The following is a 22,001-nucleotide window of genomic DNA, read 5'->3' on the forward strand; positions in this document are numbered from 1 at the left end:
GATGTAGTTTCCTGTTACAAATCATGCATCTCTGATGTTGTTCGCTATGTCAGAGATGAGCAGCTCATTCACCATATGATTATTTTTGCTCAACCCTCTTCTCTAGTAAGTTAATGTGTGCTCGTATTTTTCTGATCCAGACATTAAGGAGGTACTTAACTTGAGATCTATTATCTGCAGAGGTCCTATCCTTTACAAAACAAACAGATCCAGTGACTATAATCTGGTAAAGACACCAAATAAAGGAGTTTCATGGTACAAATCATGTATTTCCAACTCTGTTTGGCACGTTGCTGCGGGCAGCTCATCCAACACATGTACCTTTTTTTCCCGATAACTTAAAATCCAGATGTTCGAGGAGGTTTTAACTGGAAGCCGAATTATCAATAGCGGTCTCTTTCTCTCCAGAACAGACAGACCAGGTGATATAAACCACTAGAAAGACATAATAAGGCTTTTTAACGTAAGGCTGGGCGATATGGCCTAAAAATAAAATCTGATTTTTTCACACCAAACCGATTTACAATTTTTTTTTTTTTGTTCTTTAAAATAAACTACAATTGATAAAGAAATGACTCAAAACACGTTTTGCTTTAATTTTAACAATTAAAATGAACAAAGGCAAACCCTTTTGGGGTTTAAGTTCAAGCTGCAAACTTGTCTTTAAGAGTGCATTATGTAGTTTCAGGAGAGTGGGAGTTGTTTACATTTGCGCTGAGGGCTGAAGTAATATCACAAAACATATACATTCTAGATACATGAATTCACTGATACCATATCTTTTAAGAAAAGGAAGAATAATTCTTTATCTTCACACACACTGTACAGTGAAACTGTTCTCGGCCTTAAACCCATCCTTGAGCAGCAGTGAGCAGCAGTGACTAGCTGCATGCAGTGCTTGGGGACCGGCATCATGCCATCTGAGGGCGCCTTGGTCAGGAGCACCAACAGGTGTATTAACCTAATGTACATGTTTTTGATAGAGGTGGGGGAAACCATAGAAGGCCGGAGGAAACCGCAGACACAGGGATAACATGCAAACTCCAAATAGAAAGGACCTGGGTCAGCTGATATGCAGCGCGACTGCATCAGTACCAGCTTTTTTTGCAGCAGGTCACTTTCCTGTTATACAGGACACAATGGGAAAATGATTCCACAAATGTCAGCTGCTTTTACGGGGTGTTTGTGGGCTGACACGGTCTTGAAACATGTTTCTCCCACTGTGCTGCATGCCTCTCTTTGAGGTATTGAAATAAAGCTGCTAACTTTAGCTGCAACAGCCTTTAAAATAACTTTGGAGCAGACTTTGGTGTGTTCTGAGATCTGATGCAGCTAAACCGAATCAGTTCCAAACAAGAACGGACTCTTCAATGTCATTCATGTTTGCTGTCATGTTGTCGTTTGTGTGAATCTCTGGGAGGGAACCGCAAAGGGAGGGTGCAGCCCACTGGGCCTACAGAAGCACAAAGGGGGTGGCGGAAGAGAAAATTGAGAATTAACTGATAAAATCGATTTCTCACCCATGCCCTGGTTTAACATTACACACAGTTTAACACCAGCACTGCTGATTGCAAATGGGCTTCTTACTATAGTGGCTCAAGCAAAAACACAAAAACTCAAGTCACATGACTTGGAAGGACTTGACTTTTTGTAGATATTGAGAAATTATGTTTTGTTTTTGAAACATGACGATGCATATGTCGTAGCGTGGGAGAGACAACTGGCTGGTATTAGTGCCCATGCTACGAGAGCTCTGTCTTCCTGCACTGCTGTCCTTGGAGGGATGACAGTATACAGTGGCATCATAAGCTTCCCCTTGCACTTTTATTCAGTTTTATCTGCGTGATACATGTGAGTTAACAATTCAACAATTTATTTAGTATTGAACGTGCTTGGCAACCAGCGACACACTCTCAGCCCCAGGCCGTTATTCACACCTAGTCAGCACTTAAGAGAGCCAATACATGCGCTGCAAACTGTCATATGCTCAGGCTCTCTTGTAACTTGTTTGTATGAGGTATTGGGACCTGCTCTCCCAACACTCTCTACAGCCTATCTCCACTACATTATTATCAATCACTATTTTTTTCATATATATATATATCTGAGAGTGTGTCGCTGGTTGCCAAGCACGTTCAATACTAAATAAATTGTTGAATTGTTAACTCACATGTATCACGCAGATAAAACTGAATAAAAGTGCATATATATATATATATATATATTAGTGCTGGGCATAGATTAATTTTTTTAATCTAATCTCACTGCAATCCTGTAGTTAATCTAGATTAATCTAGATTAAAATTATAGATTTGGATTTTGCCAAAGACATTCAAAATAATATCTATCTATCTAAATGATGAAAATGCATCACAAAATGCTTGAGAAAGCTGTTCTACTATAATATTTGGTAAAGAAAAATAATGTTCCATAAGATTTACTTTGGTGTTTAACTTTTTTTTATTTTGTTAAACACAGACATTTAGGAACACAGGTTCTGTCTCCATGTGGAAAAAGCTTTTTCCTGCTAACTGGAATGAACAGCAGAGGGCGCAGCCTCTGATAACATGACCCTAACTGAACTGTGGGCCTACATTAGAGGTCATGAAGAAGACCATTAACAGTCAGCAGCTTTGTGACACGGCTTGAGCCAATCACTCCAGTCACTCAGGCAGACCAGCTTCCGCCTTGTTCACGCCCCCTCCGCGTAATTCGACCAGATATATATATATAGAATAGAATAGAATATTCCTTTATTGATCCCCCATTGGGGGAAATTTCAAATGTTACAGCAGCATGAAAAAGAGAAAGTGGAATGTAACAAAGAAAATAACAATAACACAATTATACAATAACACAATTATACAATAACAAATAACAATAAATAAGTAATAAAATAAGTATGTACATAGAGGAAAAAGGTATGTACACATAATAAGTAAGTAATAGAATAAGTATGTACACAAAAGATGGATTTGAGAATAGAATTTACAAAAATTTGTTGTGCAAATTATTCAGCCAGTGATGCTGATGTTATAGAGTCTTATTGCAGATGGGATGAATGACCTGCGGTAGCGCTCCTTCTTGCAGGGTGGATGTCGCAGTCTGCTGCTGAAGGAGCTGCTTAAAGCCCCCACAGTCTCATGCAGTGGGTGAGAGGGGTTGTCCATGATGGATGTGAGCTTTGCTAACATCCTCCTCTCACCCACCTCCTCAATGGAGTCCAGGGAGCAGTCCAGGACAGAACCGGCCCTCCTGACCAGTCTGTTCAGTCTCTTTCTGTCCCGATCTGTGCTCCCTGCTCCCCAGCAGACCACTGCATATAGAAAAGAGCAGATGCTACCACAGTGTCATAGAATGTCCGGAGCAGAGTCTTGCACACTCCAAAGGACCTCAGTCTTCTCAGCAGGTGGAGACGACTCTGGCCCTTCTTGTACAGGACATCTGTGTTATTAGACCAGTCCAGTTTATTGTTAAGGTGAACACCCAGGTATCGATAGGTCTCCACCATCTCAATGTCCAGACCCTGGATGTTCACCTGTGTAGTCTGGGGTGTCTTCCTCCTGCGGAAGTCAATAACCATCTCCTTTGTCTTACTGGCGTTGAGCTGGAGATGGTTCTGCTCACACCAGTTGACAAAGTCTGTGATGACGGTCCTGTACTCCCGCTCGTCCCCCTCAGATATGCACCCAACAATGGCTGTATCATCGGAGAACTTCTGGAGGTGACAGCTCCCAGAGTTGTAGTGGTAGTCAGAAGTGTACAGGGTGAAGAGAAAGGGGGAGAGCACTGTCCCCTGAGGGGCCCCGGTGCTGCAGACTACCATATCCGACACACAGTCCTGAAGCCTCACGAACTGTGGTCTGTCGGTGAGGTAATCGATGGTCCATGCAGCCAGGTGACAGTCTACTCCCGCTCTTTCAAGCTTCCCCCTGAGCAGTGAAGGCTGGATTGTGTTGAATGCACTGGAGAAGTCAAAGAACATGACTCTCACAGTGCTGCCGGTGTCCTCCAGGTGAGTCAGGGATCTGTGCAGCAGGTAGAGGACTGCGTCATCCACTCCAATGCCCGGTTGGTACGCAAACTGCAGTGGATCCAGATGTGAGCTCACCAGGGGGCGGAGGTTTCTGAGAACAATCCTCTCCATGGTTTTCATCAGGTGAGAAGTGAGGGCCACAGGTCTGAAGTGGTTGGGCTCCCTGGGGTGCGCTGTCTTCGGGACAGGAACCACACAGGAGGTCTTCCACAGCGCTGGGACCCTCTCCAGACTCAGGCTCAGGTTGTAGATGCGCAGAAGAACCAGGCAGAGCTGATCTGCACAGTCCTTCAGGAGTCTGGAGCTGATGCCATCAGGACCCGTGGCCTTTCTCGCCTTCAGCTTCTTCAGCTCACTTCTCACCTGATCAGCTGTTATGGAGAGGCCGAGGGTGGGAGGAGGGGGCTGATGAGGGGTGGTGGTGGAGGTGATGGGGCTGACGGAGAGCTGAGGTGGTGTGAAAAAAGAGCCAGCCGGTCGGTGCTCTGATGAGTGGGGGGAGGAGTGGGAGTAGAGTCAAATCTGTTAAAGAACAGGTTCAGCTCGTTTGCCCACTCCTGGTCTCCTGCTTCAGGTCCCCTCACCTGGCCTCTGCTGTGACCAGAGATGGTTTTGAGGCCTCTCCAGACCTCCCTTGCGTTATTTTGTTGCAAGTAGGTTTCCATCTTGGTCTTATAGCTGGCCTTTCCCTCCCTGATTTTTCTCTTCAGCTCCTTCTGCACCCTCCTCAGCTCCTCTTTGTCCCCAGATCCAAAGACCCTCCTCTTCTCCTTCAGCAGGACCTTCAGTTCAGGGGTCACCCAGGGTTTTGTGTTAGAGAAACACCGTACCTTCCTGGTGGATACAGTGTTCTCAACACAGAAGTTAATGTAGTCTGTGACGCAGTGTGTAATGGTGTCAATGTCCTCATTGTGTGGGCCGCACAGTACATCCCAGTCCGTGGTCTCGAAGCAGTCCTGCAGCGCCTCAGTGACCTCCTCAGACCACTTTTTCACATACCGTATAGTCGGGGGTTGTTTTTTTCACCATAGGTATGTAAATGGTCTGCAGTCTCACCAGGTTGTGATCTGAGCGACCCAGCGGGGGGAGGGGTGATGAGTTGTATGCATCCTTGGTGTTTGCATACAGTAGGTCCAAGGTGTTATTGTCTCTAGTGGGGCAGTCCACATACTGGCTGAATGTTGGGAGAGTGGTGGTGTCTGGTGTCGATGTATGGTTGAAGTCTCCTGAGATGATGATCAGAGACTGGGGGTGGGATGTTTGCAGCTTGGACACTTCACTGTGGAATATATATATATATATATATATATATATATATATATATATATATATATCGCGCGCGATAAACTATTCACTAAGTTGGGTCTATACAGTGAGCAAGGCACCAATTTCACTTTGTTGTTTAAGCGCGGATGTATACCTGGTCGAATTACGCGGAGGGGGCGTGAACAAGGCGGAAGCTGGTCTGCCTGAGTGACTGGAGTGATTGGCTCAAGCCGTGTCACAAAGCTGCTGACTGTTAATGGTCTTCTTCATGACCTCTAATGTAGGCCCACAGTTCAGTTAGGGTCATGTTATCAGAGGCTGCGCCCTCTGCTGTTCATTCCAGTTAGCAGGAAAAAGCTTTTTCCACATGGAGACAGAACCTGTGTTCCTAAATGTCTGTGTTTAACAAAATAAAAAAAAGTTAAACACCAAAGTAAATCTTATGGAACATTATTTTTCTTTACCAAATATTATAGTAGAACAGCTTTCTCAAGCATTTTGTGATGATTTTCATCATTTATAGATAGATATTATTTTTTTGAATGTCTTTGGCAAAATCCAAATCTATAATTTTAATCTAGATTAATCTAGATTAACTACAGGATTGCAGTGAGATTAGATTAAAAAAAATAATCTATGCTCAGCACTAATAGCATAATATATATATATATATATATATATATATATATATATATATATAAACGTATCAATGTGTTAGATAATTTATTTTTATTAACATAACCTTACCTTACTATCAAAATCCTATTGTTATTCTTTTCTATCTGCTTAATTTGCCCCCTTTTTCCCATTTATTAGTGATATTAATAACAGCAATTATTGTTGTTGTTATTATTATTATGTGCTTATTCCCCTTTAACTATATTCAATATTTTGCTTTTTGTTTTCCCTTTCCTCTTTTTATTTATTTACTTCTACATCAGGATGCTGTTGACATTAGCTCAGCATTCAACACAATCTCTCCCATGAAGCTGATAGGAAAATTTAACACTCTGGGGCTTCAGTACAACACTCTGCAACTGGATATTGGATTTCCCTCACATGCAGACCCTAGAGAGTTCAAATTGGCAGTCACACCTCTACATTGGTGGTCAACACCGGAGCTCCCCAGGGCTGTGTGCTCAGCCCCTTCATGTTCACACTGTACACCCATGACTGCACTACCAGACATCAGGAGAACTATATTGTGAAGTATGCGGACGACCACCATCATCGGCCATATTACAAACAACAATTAGAGATCACACTGGGAGGAAATCAACAATCTTGCTGAGTGGTGCACAGAGAACAAACTACTGCTAAAGTCAGTAAAACCAAGGAGCTGATTGTTTATTTTAGAAAGGAGGAGGCAAAGACACACTCTATATCAGTGGAGCTGAGGTGGAGCAGGTGAACAGCTATAGGTCCCTTGGAATTACTATCACTGAGAACCTATCTCAGTGAAAAAAGCACAGAAAAGGCTCTACTTCCTACAAAAACTTAGGAAGGCTTCCAGAGCAAGAGCCAGGTTAACTTCTACTGAGGAGCAATAGAAAGCATACTGACTGGACACATCATGAACTGGCATGGTTTGTGCACGGCCTAGGACAGGAAGGCTCTACACCGGGTGATTAAAATCGCCAGTTCACTGGTTCCCATCTACAGAGCATCAGTGACCTCAGTGAACTAAGGTTTCTGCACAGAGCCCAAAGGATACTGAAAGACAGCAGCCACCCCAGCCACAGTCTGTTCATCCTGCTGCCATCTAGAAAACGGTACAGAAGTATCTGCTGCTAAACCACCAGACTACATAGCAGTTTCTTTCCCCGGGCCATGAGACTCCTCAACTCCTCCTTTGACTCCAAAAAGATGTAGCAGGATTTAGGGTCAAATGACAAATAAATCTACCTTATACCTTGTACCTTGTACCTTGTACCTTGTATTTCCGACTACTACAGCACTACCGGGTACATCTATCACTGCTAATGTTAACAACCTATTCAGTGACTGACTGATTATTAGGCATGTTTTTCCAGCTTACACCGTTTTTTTTTTTGTTTTTTTTTTTAAACAACAGTATTTATTTTTCTCACTATGAAAAGGTACTTAAAGTATTAAAGGTAAAAGTGCTGTACCAAGAAAATGTCCCCTGTGACTATAATACCTTTATATCTGATCTCATTAGATGATTTTGACTTATACATTTATGTAAAAGCAGGATTTTACAATTGAAGTTTGTTGAGGTAGAGCTCATTTTGAGCTTTTAACTGATTACTTTCATTATGGATTAATGTGATTAGTTTCTCAATTAATCAACTGATCATTTAGTTTGTAAAAACATGGAAGTAATGAGAACTCACATCACTATGACAGAGAATTTTGTCCAACAAACAGTTCTCAACATTATTAAAACATTCAAACTAATAAACAATAAAAAGTAAGTAAATAAAGCAGCGAAAAGTCCTGACATTTGTGAAGCTGGAACAATGAAATGTTTTTTTCATAAAGAATGACTTAAAGAATTTTGAAAATAGCTGCCAATTAATTTTTGTCAATTCATTAACTGTCTTATAGTCCCACCTGTACTTGTACATTTTCATATGTTTTGTGCACAAAAATCTTAATTTGTTAAAGCAGTCAGATGAATGTAGTGGAGTAGAAGTAGACAGTAAAACGAGGTGACAAGACTCAGATCTACAGTTCCTGCGTGGATGTATTTAGTCACATTTCACCACTGGGCGCAACTTATGTTTTTTTTTTTAATCTTGATGAGTATTACTTGATTTGTGATTGCTTAACTGAGCAATGACTTGACTTGTCTTGCTTAAATTAAAGCAAGGACTTCACCTACTTGATTTTCAACACAGTAACTTGAGACTTGAAGGTTAAGACTTGGGACTTGCTTGTGATTTGAACATGTATGCTTCCACTCCCTCGTCTGGGAGCCACGGTTTTGTTGTCTGTTCTGGGGTTCTGTTGAAACATGGTGGTGCAACATGGTGGTGTATCTCCATAACAGCTCATTTTAAGGTAATGAAATCACAACAGTTCTTATCTTCAGGTGATAATGCACTAAAGACTAGATTTTTACCACCACATGATTATATGCTTCAGTTCCCCAGTTAAGAAGCACTTAACATTTACATCCATGTCTGCAGGGATGAAAGCACGAAATGATCTTTTGACTAAAATGTTTTCCATGCTGCAGCTTAGTCATGTATCTAATGTGCAATTTACAAAATATACTTGACGCTTGCTAAACAAATAACACAATATATAGTTATCAGATTTCAGCGCCATTCCACACATAGCCATAGCTGCTTCTCTCTAATGCTGCTATGAAGTTTAAATACTCTAGACCAGTGGTTCTCAACCTTTTATGGACCTGTGTGATTTGATCAAACTGAGCTGCTGGAACATCATTATCATTAGTTTCTCAGAGGGTAAAAAAGTAATGTGAATAAAATTGAAATTAAAATCTGAGTGTTAAACAAACGCATCTGACATTCAAACTTAAATTAGGTCTCATTACTGGTCACAGACAGCAGCCAATCACAAGGTGGTAATTTGGCAGTGATGAAAAATACGATATAAAATAAAAGCAGTCTGAAGTCCTCCACCAAGAAATCTGGAGCATCAAACACTTCATTTCCTGCAATCTGGAGGAATTGCTTGTGGAAATGTCTTTTTTGTTTGATAGAAAAAGCAGAATTCAGGCACCAAGTAACAATTCAAAATATAAAAATATAATGAAATATTATGCAGTAAGTCTCTCAGGCATTCTGTATAGATTTCAAATGTATCAACACACATGTAGGCATGATTCACCCCTCAGTCTTCCTTTGTGTCCTTGTTTTTGCAGTGTGTGGCACCTTTTCACGTCAATGCCATCTTAATTTATTATAATTAATTTAGAAATCCCTGGACTTAAGCTAATATATGTTTAACTAACTTTTCTGCTCACATTTAAAACAAAGTACACATTCAAAACATATCCCACATCCTCACAACATTTTAAAGAAAAAAAAAAGTTGTTGTGTATTACATTATTAGCCTTGTATCTGTGATAGCCAGGTGGTACTGCCACTACCTGGAGCTCGCATAAACGGAGCCTGGGTTTGTTGAAGGTGGCAGGGTTGTCTGTGAAAACATGGATGCTTCACATCTTCCCCCCGGTAGCACAGAAGATCTCTACTATCAGCACAGATCAGTGTCTGACCAAATGTCTCCCCTTCTGTTCCTGAGTGATGCTGAATAATGGCCAGAAAAGTGTTTTTCATTATGACGTCAAATTTAAGTTGATCTTTGATATAAAATGTATGAACTTCATCATTTTATTCTACTGAAATTAAGTGAAACAAAAACAACCCACATAACTTAATGCCACTGGCAATGGCTATCGTTAGTGCAGGGGCATTAAAAAAAAGAAAAAAAAAACTGTTCAAGCATTGTTTAGGCACTTGTACTGTTTGAAGAGTATCATTTTAGCACTGGTATCGAAAATAAAACAAACAATACCAAACCCTGTGTCATCACTCTAATGATTTGTGGAATAAAAGACTGCATGAATACAGCTTCTTTGCTCTCTCTTCATTGAAACCACTTCATGACGTTTTCCATCTCCTCTGCTCTTTTAACTCATCATTGCTTATTTCCTCCCTAGTACAATCCACTGCTCTGTCAGTCTGTTTGGATGCCATTTTCCATTCTTCCTCTCTTATCATCATAACAGTCATATCATCAGTAGCAGTCAAACACCTCTGATCAGCTCTTTGTTTCATACCTCAGGCAGCCCGCTGTGTTGGTGAGGGCTGTCTCCCACTCCAGATGTCTGGGCTTGCAGTTTTCCTCCCCTCCTCCTGTTCCATTGCTCCCTCTCTCCCAGCCTGAATGGTGTACCATCACCTCGTCAGAGAGGGCGTGCAGTGCATGGTCCACAATCTCCATTTTTACAGAGTCGTGAGACGATAGGTTCCACAACGTTCCTGGGAAAAACACAAAATTGAATTGCCTTTCTGGTCTTCTGACCTCTCAAAATGCGTTAACACTACTTGTCAAATTCACCCATCCAGACACACAGTCATCCACTGGTGGCCAAGGCTATACAAATGCCCGCTTGCTAATCAGTTAAAGATGCACACGCGCACACAAGCACACACACACACACACCAATGGAACAGCAACTGGGATTGGAATACTTTGACAGGCTGACTGAAGGAGCCGAGGACTTAACCGCTGATCCTTCGATAAGTGGACCGCCTGCTCTACTTCCTCAGTCACAGCATAAGTGAAACAAAGCAAATGTTTTCAGATACTAAGCCTACTTCTGTCCCTGCCAAAGTATAAGCCTATGAAAAATATTGTGTATGATACGTTCATACAATTTTAGTGAAATAAGACACTGTTAAAAACATAGGAATATTCATATGAAAAGTTAGGCTGATGTAACAGAGTTTGTATGTAGTGTTTGTTTCCACTTGCTGTAATGGCTGGATGAGGATAGATGGCTCAATGGCGCCCCCCTCTCAGGCAGTTGACAAATGCTTCCTGCTACTTGAAAACACTGCCAGTTAATGAGAGACGTGACCGAGCATGCTGCGTGTGAGCTGCCTTTTGAGAGCCAAACTACATGACTGACCAGTACATATCCTGTTCCTGTTCAGGTACACATTCATTGTTATTTTATTTTATATGTGATTTTGTATTGTGAGAACACGGCCAGTTAATGAGAGACGTGACCGAGCATGCTGTGGTGTGAGCTGCCTTTTGAGCCAAACTACATGACTGACCAGTACATATCCTGTTCCTGTTCAGAATAAACGACAGCATGAACTGTAAGCGGGTATCCTGTCCATCATTTAATACAACACAACGCAGAGTCTGGGTTTGAACCAGCCGGCTTCAGAAAAGTGCAGCTGCGCATGGTTACACTGACACTACAAAAACTGTTGCAACTGGGGCACCCAGTAGCACACCAGCAGGCACCCATGTACAAGGGCTCTGTCCTTTCTACAGCAGCTGCAGGGTCAATTCCTACCCTAATCTTTCTTTTTTTCCTCTTTTTTTGCAGTGATTGATTTATCGGTTACAGATTGGTATGGGTCAAAATTTTGGTTGCTCACTGATGGCAGTAGCTGATGCTTTTCAGGGTATCAGCACATTTTTAAAGTATAAATTTAATTACTTTTAAGAACTTTTTAAAACCTCTAAAGGCAAAAATTAATACCATGAGAAATTAAACTAGACAACTGTAAACATTGTTTTTGAGTTACTGAATTGTAGTAACTAAAATATTCTGTGCACATTAGCTTACATAACTGCCCTCTCATTATAAAAACAAAGCATATGGTGTATGGCTGTAGACCAAGTCCAGTGGAAAATTTCTTGCATGAAAATTGCAAGGTAAAAAATATTCTAATTCTAAGCGAATAACAATGGGTACCAGGCCTAACATGTTTGTGGCAGAAAGCATGAAAAGGAAAAAAAAAACTTTTGAAAGAAACTGACATTTTTGAAGTGGTGGAATTCATATATGCTATGTAAAAGTATTATCAGCAAAATGTACTCTAAGTACTTAAAGTATACGTAGTCATTGTGCAGTAAAATGCTCCCGCTCATTGTTGTCCTATTCTATTGTAGTGGATGACAAGAACAAATCCTGAACATGACAAAATATTCAAATTCTAGCTGAGACTGAAACTTTCTTTAGAAAATTAGACCTAATTACCCTGTGGAACTAATGACTTTGTCCTGCATTGACAGATTTTTTTGCCCAACTGGACATTTGGGGTAACTTGCAACTCATTTGAGGCAAGTCGCTGAGAAAACAAAAATTCATTTTTCCTTGATCCTGCTACATCTTAGGAGTTGAAGGATGAGTTTATTAAGATCACCAGCTACTACTTAAATTTCATCTGGTTGTTTAGGCACGTTGCTGCCGAAGGCATCATACAATTCCTGCAGTGCATTTTTTTAATTTGCATCAGAGTCTTGTGTCCTTATGGCTCCCAACAAGGTCACTGATGCTCTGTAGATGGCAACCAGTGATGACGTTGAGCAGTAGCTTGTTCTCTGTGCACCACTCTGTAAGATTGATGATGTCCTCCCGGTATGAACTCTCATTGTTGTTTGTAATACGGCCACTGATGGTGGTGTCGTCTGCATACTTCAAAATAAAGTTCTCCTGATGTCTGGGAGTGCAGCCATGGGTGCACAGTGTGAACAGGAGGGGGCTGAGCACACAGCCCTGGGGGATTCCAGTGTCGGGCACTAAAGTAGAGGAGGTGTGACTACCAATCCGAACTCTCCGGGGTTCGCACGTGAGTAAGTCCAGTATCCACTTGCAGAGTGTTGTACTGAAGCCCAGAGTGTCAAGTTTTCCGATCAGCTTCATGGGAGTTTGCGGGAGAGAGGGGTGGGTCTGTCTCTTGGTCAGCCCCTATACTCAATGGGCCTCATGCAAGAAACTACATCCATCCATTTTCTACCGCTTATCCTGGGTCGGGTCGTGGGGGTAGCAGCCTAAGCAGGGAAGCCGGGATTTCCTCTCCCCAGCCACTTCATCCACTTCTTCCCGGGGGATCCCCAGGCATTCCCAGGCCAGCTCAGAGACATAGTCTCTCCATTGTGTCCTGGGTCTTCCCCAGGGTCTCCTAACGGTGGGACATGCCCTGAACACCTCACCAGGGAGGCGTCCGGGAGGCATTCTAATTAGATCGGATTTGGAGGTGCTCATTCCCGTCCCGGCCACTTCACAACTGGCTGCGAACCTATCCAGTGAGAGCTGAAGGTCACGGCCTGATGAAGCCAACAGGACCACATCATCTGCAAAAACCAGCGACCTGAGGTCACCGAACCGGACCCCCTCAACGCCCTGGCTGCACATAGAAATTCTGTCCATAAAAGTTATGAACAGAATTGGTGACAAAGGGCAGCCCTGGTGGAGTCCAACCCTCACTGGAAATGAGCCCGACTTGCGGACTTGCGACTTGCCAGCAATGCGGACCATGCTCTGGCACCGGTCGTACAGGGAACAGACGGCAGAGGAGTGTGATGCCCCTATAGTTGGAACACACCCTCCGGTCCCCCTTCTTAAAAAGAGGGACCATCACCCCGGTCGGCCAGTCCAGAGGCACTGCCCCCAATGTCCACACAATGTTGCAGAGTCGTGTCAACCATGAACCATCATCCAGGGCCATCCAGGGCCTTAAGGAACTCTGGCCGGATCTCATCCACCCTCGGAGCCCTGCCACGAGGAGCTTTTTGACCACCTCTGCAACCTCAGCCCAGAGATGGGAGAGCCCACTCCTGATTCCCCATGAGTCCCCGATCTACAATGTCCCGAGTCGAAGTCAGTAGCGCACCGTCCACACCATAGTGTGGATAGAGCACTGCTTCGCTTCCTCCTCCTGAGACGCCGGATGGTGGTCCAGAATCTCTTCGAAGCCATTCAGAGGTCATTCTCCATGGCCTCACCAAACTCTTCCCACGCCTGGATTTTCGTCTCCGCAACCACCGTAGCTACACTCCGCTTGGCTTGCCAGTATCTGTCTGCTGCCTCCGGAGTCTCACAGGCCAAGAAGGCCCGATAGGACTCCTTCTTCAGCTTGACGGCACCCCTCACCGCCACTGACCACCAATGGGTTCGAATTTTGCTGCCACGACAGGCACCAACCACCTTACGGCCACAGCACCGATTGGCTGCCTCAACAACAAAGGCACGGGACATGGCCCACGCGGGCTCAATGTCCCCCGCCTCCCCCGGGACATGGTCGAAGCTCTCCCGGAGGTGGGAGTTGAAGCTCCTTCTGACAGAAGACTCTGTCAGATGTTCCCAGCAGACCCTCACAGTGCATTTGGGTCTGCCAGGTCTGACCGGTGTCCTCCCCCACCATCGGAGCCAACTCAACACCAGGTGGTGATCAGTTGACAGTGTCCAAGACATGCGGCTGCAAGTCCAACAACACGATGCAATCATCGACCTGCGGCCTTGGGTGTCCTGGTGCCAAGTGCACATATGGACACCCTTATGCCTGAAAATGGTGTTCGTTATGGACAATCTGTGGCAAGCATAAGTCCAATAACAAAACACCACTCGGGTTCAGATCAGGGGGGCCATTCCTCCCAATCACACCCCTCCAGGTCTCACTGTCGCTGCCAACATGAGCGTTTAAGTCCCCCAGCAGAACGAGGGAATCCCCAGAAGGAGCACTCTCCAGCACCCCCTCTAAGGACTCCAAAAAGGGTGGATACTCTGAGCTGCCATTTGGACCATAGGAGAACCAGTTTCTCAAAGATCTCCATCAGGATGGGGGTCAAGAGCAACAGGGTGGTAGTCATTGAGACTAGACAGAGCAGACTTTTTAGGTACAGGGACCATGATGGCTATCTTGAGGCAGGAGGGAACTGTCTCTTGTGACAGTGAGATTTGAGACCTGTTTAAATTCACTCTCAGCAGGAGTTTTCTCACATCTGTTGTGGTCACTGAGAGTGGCCAGTCCTCTGGAGGCAGACTCCACAGCTGAGTCCTTATTGAGGAGGTCAAGGCGAGCATAAAATGTGTTCAGCTCACATATGATGGGGGCACTCCTACTTTTGTAGCCTGTGACTTTTTGAATCGCCAGCCACGTATCTTTTGTGCTGTTGCTCTTGAGGTCTGTCTCCAATCTCTGCGGATGTCTCCTCTTAGCCTCTTTGATGCCAGCTCTCAGTCGTGCTCTGGCAATAATGTATGCCTCCATGTCCCCTGACTGAAAGGCAGCTTTCTTTGCTCTGAGAAGAGCATTCACCTCCCCATTCATCCACATCCATTCATGTGTCAGAGTCTTTGCACATGGCACAAAAACTGCCCTTATATAGTGTTATGGGGGCCTTACCTGTACTTACAGGTGAATTATGATCAAGCTGGATTCATCACTGAGCACAACTGGGTAAGAGAAAATTTGGGTGGTTAAAAGCGTTTGGTGCATCTGGACTTGACTTCTCTTACATTTTCTCTTAGACGTCTGGCTGCCTTACAATTTATTATTTTAACTTACGTTACTCTCCACCTCATTGTATGTACAGTTGCTTAAACATACTATTTTGGCCGGTATCCATTATGATTACAGAATTGTGAGCACTGTGTGCCTTTGCCAAAGAGTGAGATAAAAGTGGAAAGGCAACAACTACTTAACATCTGAGTACAATTTATTTAGTTAAATGTTTTCTCTTGCCCTTTATGTATGTCTTTAACCATCTAGACACACAACTAAGGTCAAGGGTGTAACATTTTATTAAATATATTTTATATTTTCTTTTTTACATTTATTTATGTATTCAATTTTCATTTTTTTCTGAATTTAAATGGAGTGACTGGATATCTAATCTCCCCTATCAGATTTTCTTGTTTGATTTCCATGTTAAAAAAAAAAAAAAAAAAAGCCTATTCAGGAGTTAAGTCAGCAAGAACGTCAATTGTCAGCAAAACTGAATGCTGATCACCCTTTGTTCCTCATGTTTCTGTTTTCCACAAAACCTTCTTTATATATACATATATACACGCATATATATCATATAATGACTTTCAGTTGAAAAAATCCAGATATTCAAACATACAAAAAAGTCCCTTACAATAGGCTTTGTTTGTATTCTGTTTGAGTTAAAGTGAAATTATAGAGTGGAATATTCCCCAAAATGTCAGGAAGCACCACAGCTACAGAACAGTCCCTAAGTAAGCCTAACGGCTTTGTCGCTAAAAAGCCACTAAATAGAGATAAAATCGGCACGTTGGTTGTCCTCTCCTCCCATCACCCTGGGACCTTAGAAAATCTTGTGCGTTTTGCAAAATGATGGGGTCATTGTTTATTAACTTCACAGTTATATTTCAATGTTGCGTACCGTGAAAACAACCCTTGACTGACTGCTTCGCTGGAATGCTAGTTCAGCTACATGTGCTTCAGAGTGCTAACAGTAATGTAAACAATGGAGTTTAGAAAATGAAACTATTTCCAAACCACCCAAGCATCTTTTCCTACATTATATGGTCTGTAAAAAATAGTTTTCTTATTGGCGCATATCTGAAAAAATATATACGCTGATGTCGATTTGCGCCAATACGTATGTAAGAGGCTCATATCAGCCAATAATATTGGTAAACCTATCGATCAGTGGGGCTATAGTTCTAAGCTCTTTCACTCCCACCGGGCATTGTGGGTGTGCCAAACATTTGCTTGCTGTCATGGTGAGATACAAAACTAGAGCCACACCACAAAGATCTAAAGCATCCAAAGCATTTCGTCGACAGACATGCCGACTTGATTATTGAATTCAAACAGCAACAGGTTGGTTAACAAATGTGATAAATAACATGATGACATGCCCCTATACATACATACAGAGTGGAGACCTCCATTAATAAGGAGGTGTATTTTATGGTTTGCGTTTAGTCTACTTTAGTGTGCAACTGTAGTGTGCTGGCTAATAAGCCTGGATTTGAGCTTTTAGATCACAAAGTGACAGACTTACACTTAGTGTCATTTGTGTGTATTGGTTTTAGGCTATCAAATTGAATTATTAAACTATTGAAACTAACATTAGCATAATTTATATATCTCTCCCACCCCACAAGGCACACAAACACATACCAGCAAAATCTGCAACCAACCAGTTAAGGCAGCCTTACCTTTCAGCTGTGTCTGAAAACAACACTAAGTGTGACAAAGACTCAAAAAATGCAAACATAGTGAACAAAGCAGTAGCTAAATTAATCTGTATCAATCAGGTGCCCATAGTTAAATGAATAAATCCCCTCAGTAATTACATAATAGCTCCCTCTTGTGTGCAGGTTAAACATAGCACGTTATTGACTTTACAAAACAAGAAAACTCTGATGGCTAAATTTCAGATTTCCACTGAAATTTAATTACTACAACAATACTAATAATAATAATAATAATAATAAATTGATAATAAAACAGCTCAAATGTCGTGTAAATACCTATCCTCTGCTGTCCCTTTTTCAAGCCCTTCATTTCTGTCATGTCAGGACTGTCATCTTAGGCTATATATTCTTTCATTACTTTTCTTGGTGTTTTAGTTTTTTAGCATGGTATCATTTCAGTATTGGTATCAAGATATTTAAGATAGGTATCATATCGAAGTCAAAATTTTGGTACACACCATTCCCTCGTTTTTAACTCGAACAAGCTAGCTAGCAGTTAGCTCACTAGAAGTCAGCAGGAGGAGAGTTTACAGACTACAATATAAAATTTTCATATCACGATTATCGTGATCAAAATTATCATGACAATCGATATCAGCGTGATAATATAAGAAGTACAGCTACCGCACTGACGCTGTCAATGTGAGAACTAAAAGGAGTTTGCCGTGTTGGTTCTAACTACAGGGCCTCTGTCTAAATATCTCATAACCTTCATCAGTATGCATATAGCATTAGCCACCCGCAGACCAGTGGCTGACAGTCTAGTGATCAGCTGAGGTCTCGTGCTGTAAACAGGAGCGCTCACAACAGCTTCGCTGCACCACGCAGATGTGTGTGAGTGACACAGAGAGTACAGAAGCAGCTGCACAGAGCAGCAGAGCCGTGCACCCCTAAAAATGCACCGGAGACTCTCAGCAGAGTGTTGTCCATGACTATTTTGGCACAAATATTTACCCACTAGTGTGGTAAATAACCTCCAGAGAATTCATCACATTTGGCACTCGGCGGATGTTAATTTGGGACCCCGCCGAGACTTTTTACCATGATTTCAAAGCACGGTGATCACACGCGGTTATCATGATAATTACAATTTGAATGATATTACTAACTGTCAGGGAATTTCACTGCATATATTGTGATTGTGATGTATGTGAAAAGGTCTTTCACAAGTCTAGACCAACTACAAGCCATTTTTTAAACTGACCAATTCAGATTTTTTTTTTTTTAGATACCTCAAATTACAGGACTGTGTAAGTAGCGGAATCACACAATAGAGGTTTAAACCATATATGACATTAGTGCTATGCGATATGTCACAGAGTTCTTCCTTTGTACAAGAGAAACCAAAAATCTACACTATAGAATTTGAAATATAGCCACGCAGTTGTATGCCTCTGCACACCAGTCAAGTTGCACTGACAGTTTACATCCATGTCAGCACAGTTTCAAGATCAGTGTCACCAATTCAGTATCTGACCAAATGTTTCCCCTTCTTTTCCTGACATATGACCTTGAGTAATGGCTAAAAAAGTATTTTTGCAGAACATTACAATATCACAATTCACCTCTGACCTCTTGGATGTAAAATGTCAGAACTTCCTCATCTTATCCTATGAGACAGTTGTGTGAAATTTGAGCAATTGTTGAGTTATGGCCATAAAAAACATTTTCAAAAGGTCACTGTGGCCTTGACCTTTGACCACTAAAATCTAATCAGTTCATCCTTGAGTCTACTCAAGAGTTTGTGTCAAATTTGAAGAAATTCCCACAACATGTTAATGAATTATTACATTTACAATATTTATATATTTTATATATTTTGTTTTTAAATGTTGTTTTGTTTGTAATTCATGTCATTGTGTTTTTGTGAAGCCAAAGACAATTTTCCAGATTTTGGACAAATACAGATCAGATCAGATCAGATCAGATCAGATCAGATCAAAGATCAAATGAAATGAAATGAAATGAAAAATGAAATGAAATGAAATGAAATCAAACCAAACCAAACCAAACCTAATCTATAAATTTACTGCCCATGCGATGGTGTTCTGTTTGTCCAATTGAATTTCTGTCACAAATTTTTATTTTATCCAGTTTTAATACATAATGCTAGTTACACTTTCTAAATACATGTCTTTTAAGCCTACGTGTTTGAACCACTTCAAAGATATAAACCATCAGATGTTTCAATCTGGAGTGATTGATGACATCCATGCCCACTGGACACCATAACTATAACGGCAGATTCTCATTCAGCTCAGTGGGCCCAGTCTTTTGGCCTTTGCCGTTAAGTTTTTCTACTTATAGGACTTTAATCTGCTCTGATCTCTGCCCAAGCCAAGATAACATTGTGGACTCCCTTTTGTGGAGTCTTCAAGTGTAAGTTTGTATTTTGTGCTTCTGCAAAGCAATAGCTATAAAATGAGAACTAAAAATTCAACACACACTACATCTTTACTGCAACAGCCATATTTTCTGTCTACCCAGCTTCTGTCTGAACCCAGTATGCCACCACTAACCTCACCATCCATGTGTGACTGCTGCCTATATCTGACCCAAATCATTGCAGAGCTGGAAGGACACATCTGCAATCCATAACAACACAGACTAGGGATGAAGAACTGTTCCTTGATTACCTGGTTAAAGCAGGCGCTGCCCCTAATGCTTCAGCTGAGGCTGAGCTGGGCTCCACTATCCCGGCTGACAAATCCGACACTGAGGACCTCTGGCAAAAGTAAGGAGCGAAACCAACGAAAAAGGCTAAGGTCACCTACCTTCACACAAATCTGAAAATCCACAGTTCCACTGTCAACCAGGAGCCTTGGTCCATTATATTTCCCCTGCTATTCCAGCATAATGTGAAATCCAGGATATGTGAAATTCAGCTCATAAACCGGTACAACATTCTGGATGAGCATCCGACACTTCACTCGGCAACTGGCTCTATATATACATGGTTACAGGCAGTCTGTCTATCACACAATTTGTCTTTAATCAAAAATGTTCATCTCTTTTGGGAACAAGCTTCCTTTTTAGCAGAGACAGTATTCACCATAGCTTCCATAGCACATGAGCACTTCTGGCAAACATTTTTTATGCAGTTACAACAGCAGCATGTCACTGACTGACCACCAGCTACTCCACAACAGCACCGCCCAAAATAATGATTGGTCCTCTTAGTCCCTAGTGACCCTTTCACCTCCTGTCTGTACCACCAGCGCCCCCTACAACTCAAATAATTAGAGCCACTCCACCATCCCACTTATAATCAATAATAGACCATGTCATCATTTGGTGAGTATAATTCCTTTGAATAACTCTGTGCTGTGGTGAATACCTCACCAAGCATTTTGTTAGTTACTATATACAAGCCCTGAAATACTATACACACTTTATTACTTTTCTGAAATGCTATAAATTATATGTACTAACTTAAATTCTTTAAAATGGGGACTTCAACATTCATAAAGACAGTCCCATGACAATACTTTTAAAGAACCTTGCGCTTTATTTTTATAACATTTGAGCTGTCACAGCATGTAACCAGCACGAATCTTGCTTTGTCTGACCACTTCTGCATCTTATTTGATGCATGGGTCACTCCAGCTATTCAGTCTAGATCTGAAACTGTCAAAAAAGGTACATTAACGAGAGTACCAGCACTCTTTTTATGAAAGCTGTGTCTATTTCATCAGTCAATTAGGCAGGGTCTGTGGATGATTGTCTTTAACACTTTAATTCCAAAATATTTGGCGTCTCTGATGCAATAGCACCTGTCAAGTCTAAAATGACTTCTGGGAAACCCAAAGAGTAGCCACAACAGTAGCATGTCAGAGGTAAGGTTACAGGAAGGCAGAGCGAAGACGGAGAAAAACTAAACTTTAGACTGTCTATGAAAGCTATACAGAGAAACTCTCTGTCTTTACAACTCTGAACTGCACAAGACTAGGCAGTCCCATTTCTCTAGTATCACTAATGGAAATATTAACATTATCTGTGAATTATTTAACACTGTTGATAGATTAACAAATCCCCCACTGCAGACTCCCCCTGAATTCCTGTCAGTTAAAAAATGTAAGGAGTTGACCTATTTCTTCCATCACAAAATTTAAAATATTGGATTAAGTCTGAGCTCCACTCAGCTAAATGGTAACATTACAACCTTGTCTCTCTCTGCAAAAAGAATGGTTCTTTATGTCGGAATTCACTGCAACTGATAACAAAACTCTTGAAAAGAAAGGTATCTTAAACCATCCACGTGCTCATTAGATATTTTTTTTTGTTTTTTAACACTTTGACAGTCAGTCTGTTACATATTGTAAATGGCTCGCTAGTCTCAGGCATGTTTCCAACATCACGAAAGACTGTAGCTGTCAGGCCCCTCTTCAGAAAGAGAAATCTGGATCCTTTAACACTTAGCAATGTCAAGTCTTCTCTTCATGAACCAGATTATTGAACAAGTAGTTTTTAATCAAATCAATGATTTCCTGCAGATGAATGGATATCTTTCTGGATATCTTTCAACTCGGTTTCTGCCCTCAGCATAACACTGGAACTGCTCTTATTAAGATTTTAAATGACATCCCTTTGAATACTGATTCTGGTAGTCTGACAGTTACTGATGAATTTGACACTGTGGATCATAAAATCCTCTAGAAAGACTAGAGAATTGGGTTTGGTAATCAGGGACAGTCCTCGGTTGGTTTGGGTCATTGTTAGAAGGTAGGTAATGTATAGTCAGTATTGACAATTATGAGTCTGAAAGAACAGCCATGATGTATACAGCCCCACAAGGATCTGTTCTTGGGCCCTCCTCTTCAGTCTTCACAGGCTTCCTCTTAGTCAAATTCTCCAAGACTCTAAGGTCGCTTATGATGGTTATGCAGACCACACGCAGATCTATATTGCACTGTCTCCAAACAACTATAGTCCCATAGTTTCACTTTGTCTATGGTTTAAAAAGGAATCCACTGGATGCAAAACAATTTACTTCAACTAAAC

At 41.8% G+C, this 22,001-nt stretch overlaps 1 protein-coding gene across 6 annotated transcripts in view; it reads right to left on the reverse strand.

Annotated features, from left to right (window-relative positions):
• Positions 1-22,001, reverse strand: part of ctnnd1 (catenin (cadherin-associated protein), delta 1) — a 99,633-nt gene that overhangs the window by 21,143 nt on the left and 56,489 nt on the right. For all 6 annotated transcript variants that reach the window (XM_042485096.1, XM_042485093.1, XM_042485094.1 and 3 more), the window contains one exon: positions 10,083-10,284. In XM_042485096.1, the coding sequence (XP_042341030.1) occupies positions 10,083-10,284 (202 nt within the window). The remainder of the gene's footprint in view (positions 1-10,082; positions 10,285-22,001) is intronic.

Source organism: Plectropomus leopardus, chromosome 4, assembly GCF_008729295.1.
Source record: "Plectropomus leopardus isolate mb chromosome 4, YSFRI_Pleo_2.0, whole genome shotgun sequence".
Taxonomy (NCBI): domain Eukaryota; kingdom Metazoa; phylum Chordata; class Actinopteri; order Perciformes; family Serranidae; genus Plectropomus; species Plectropomus leopardus.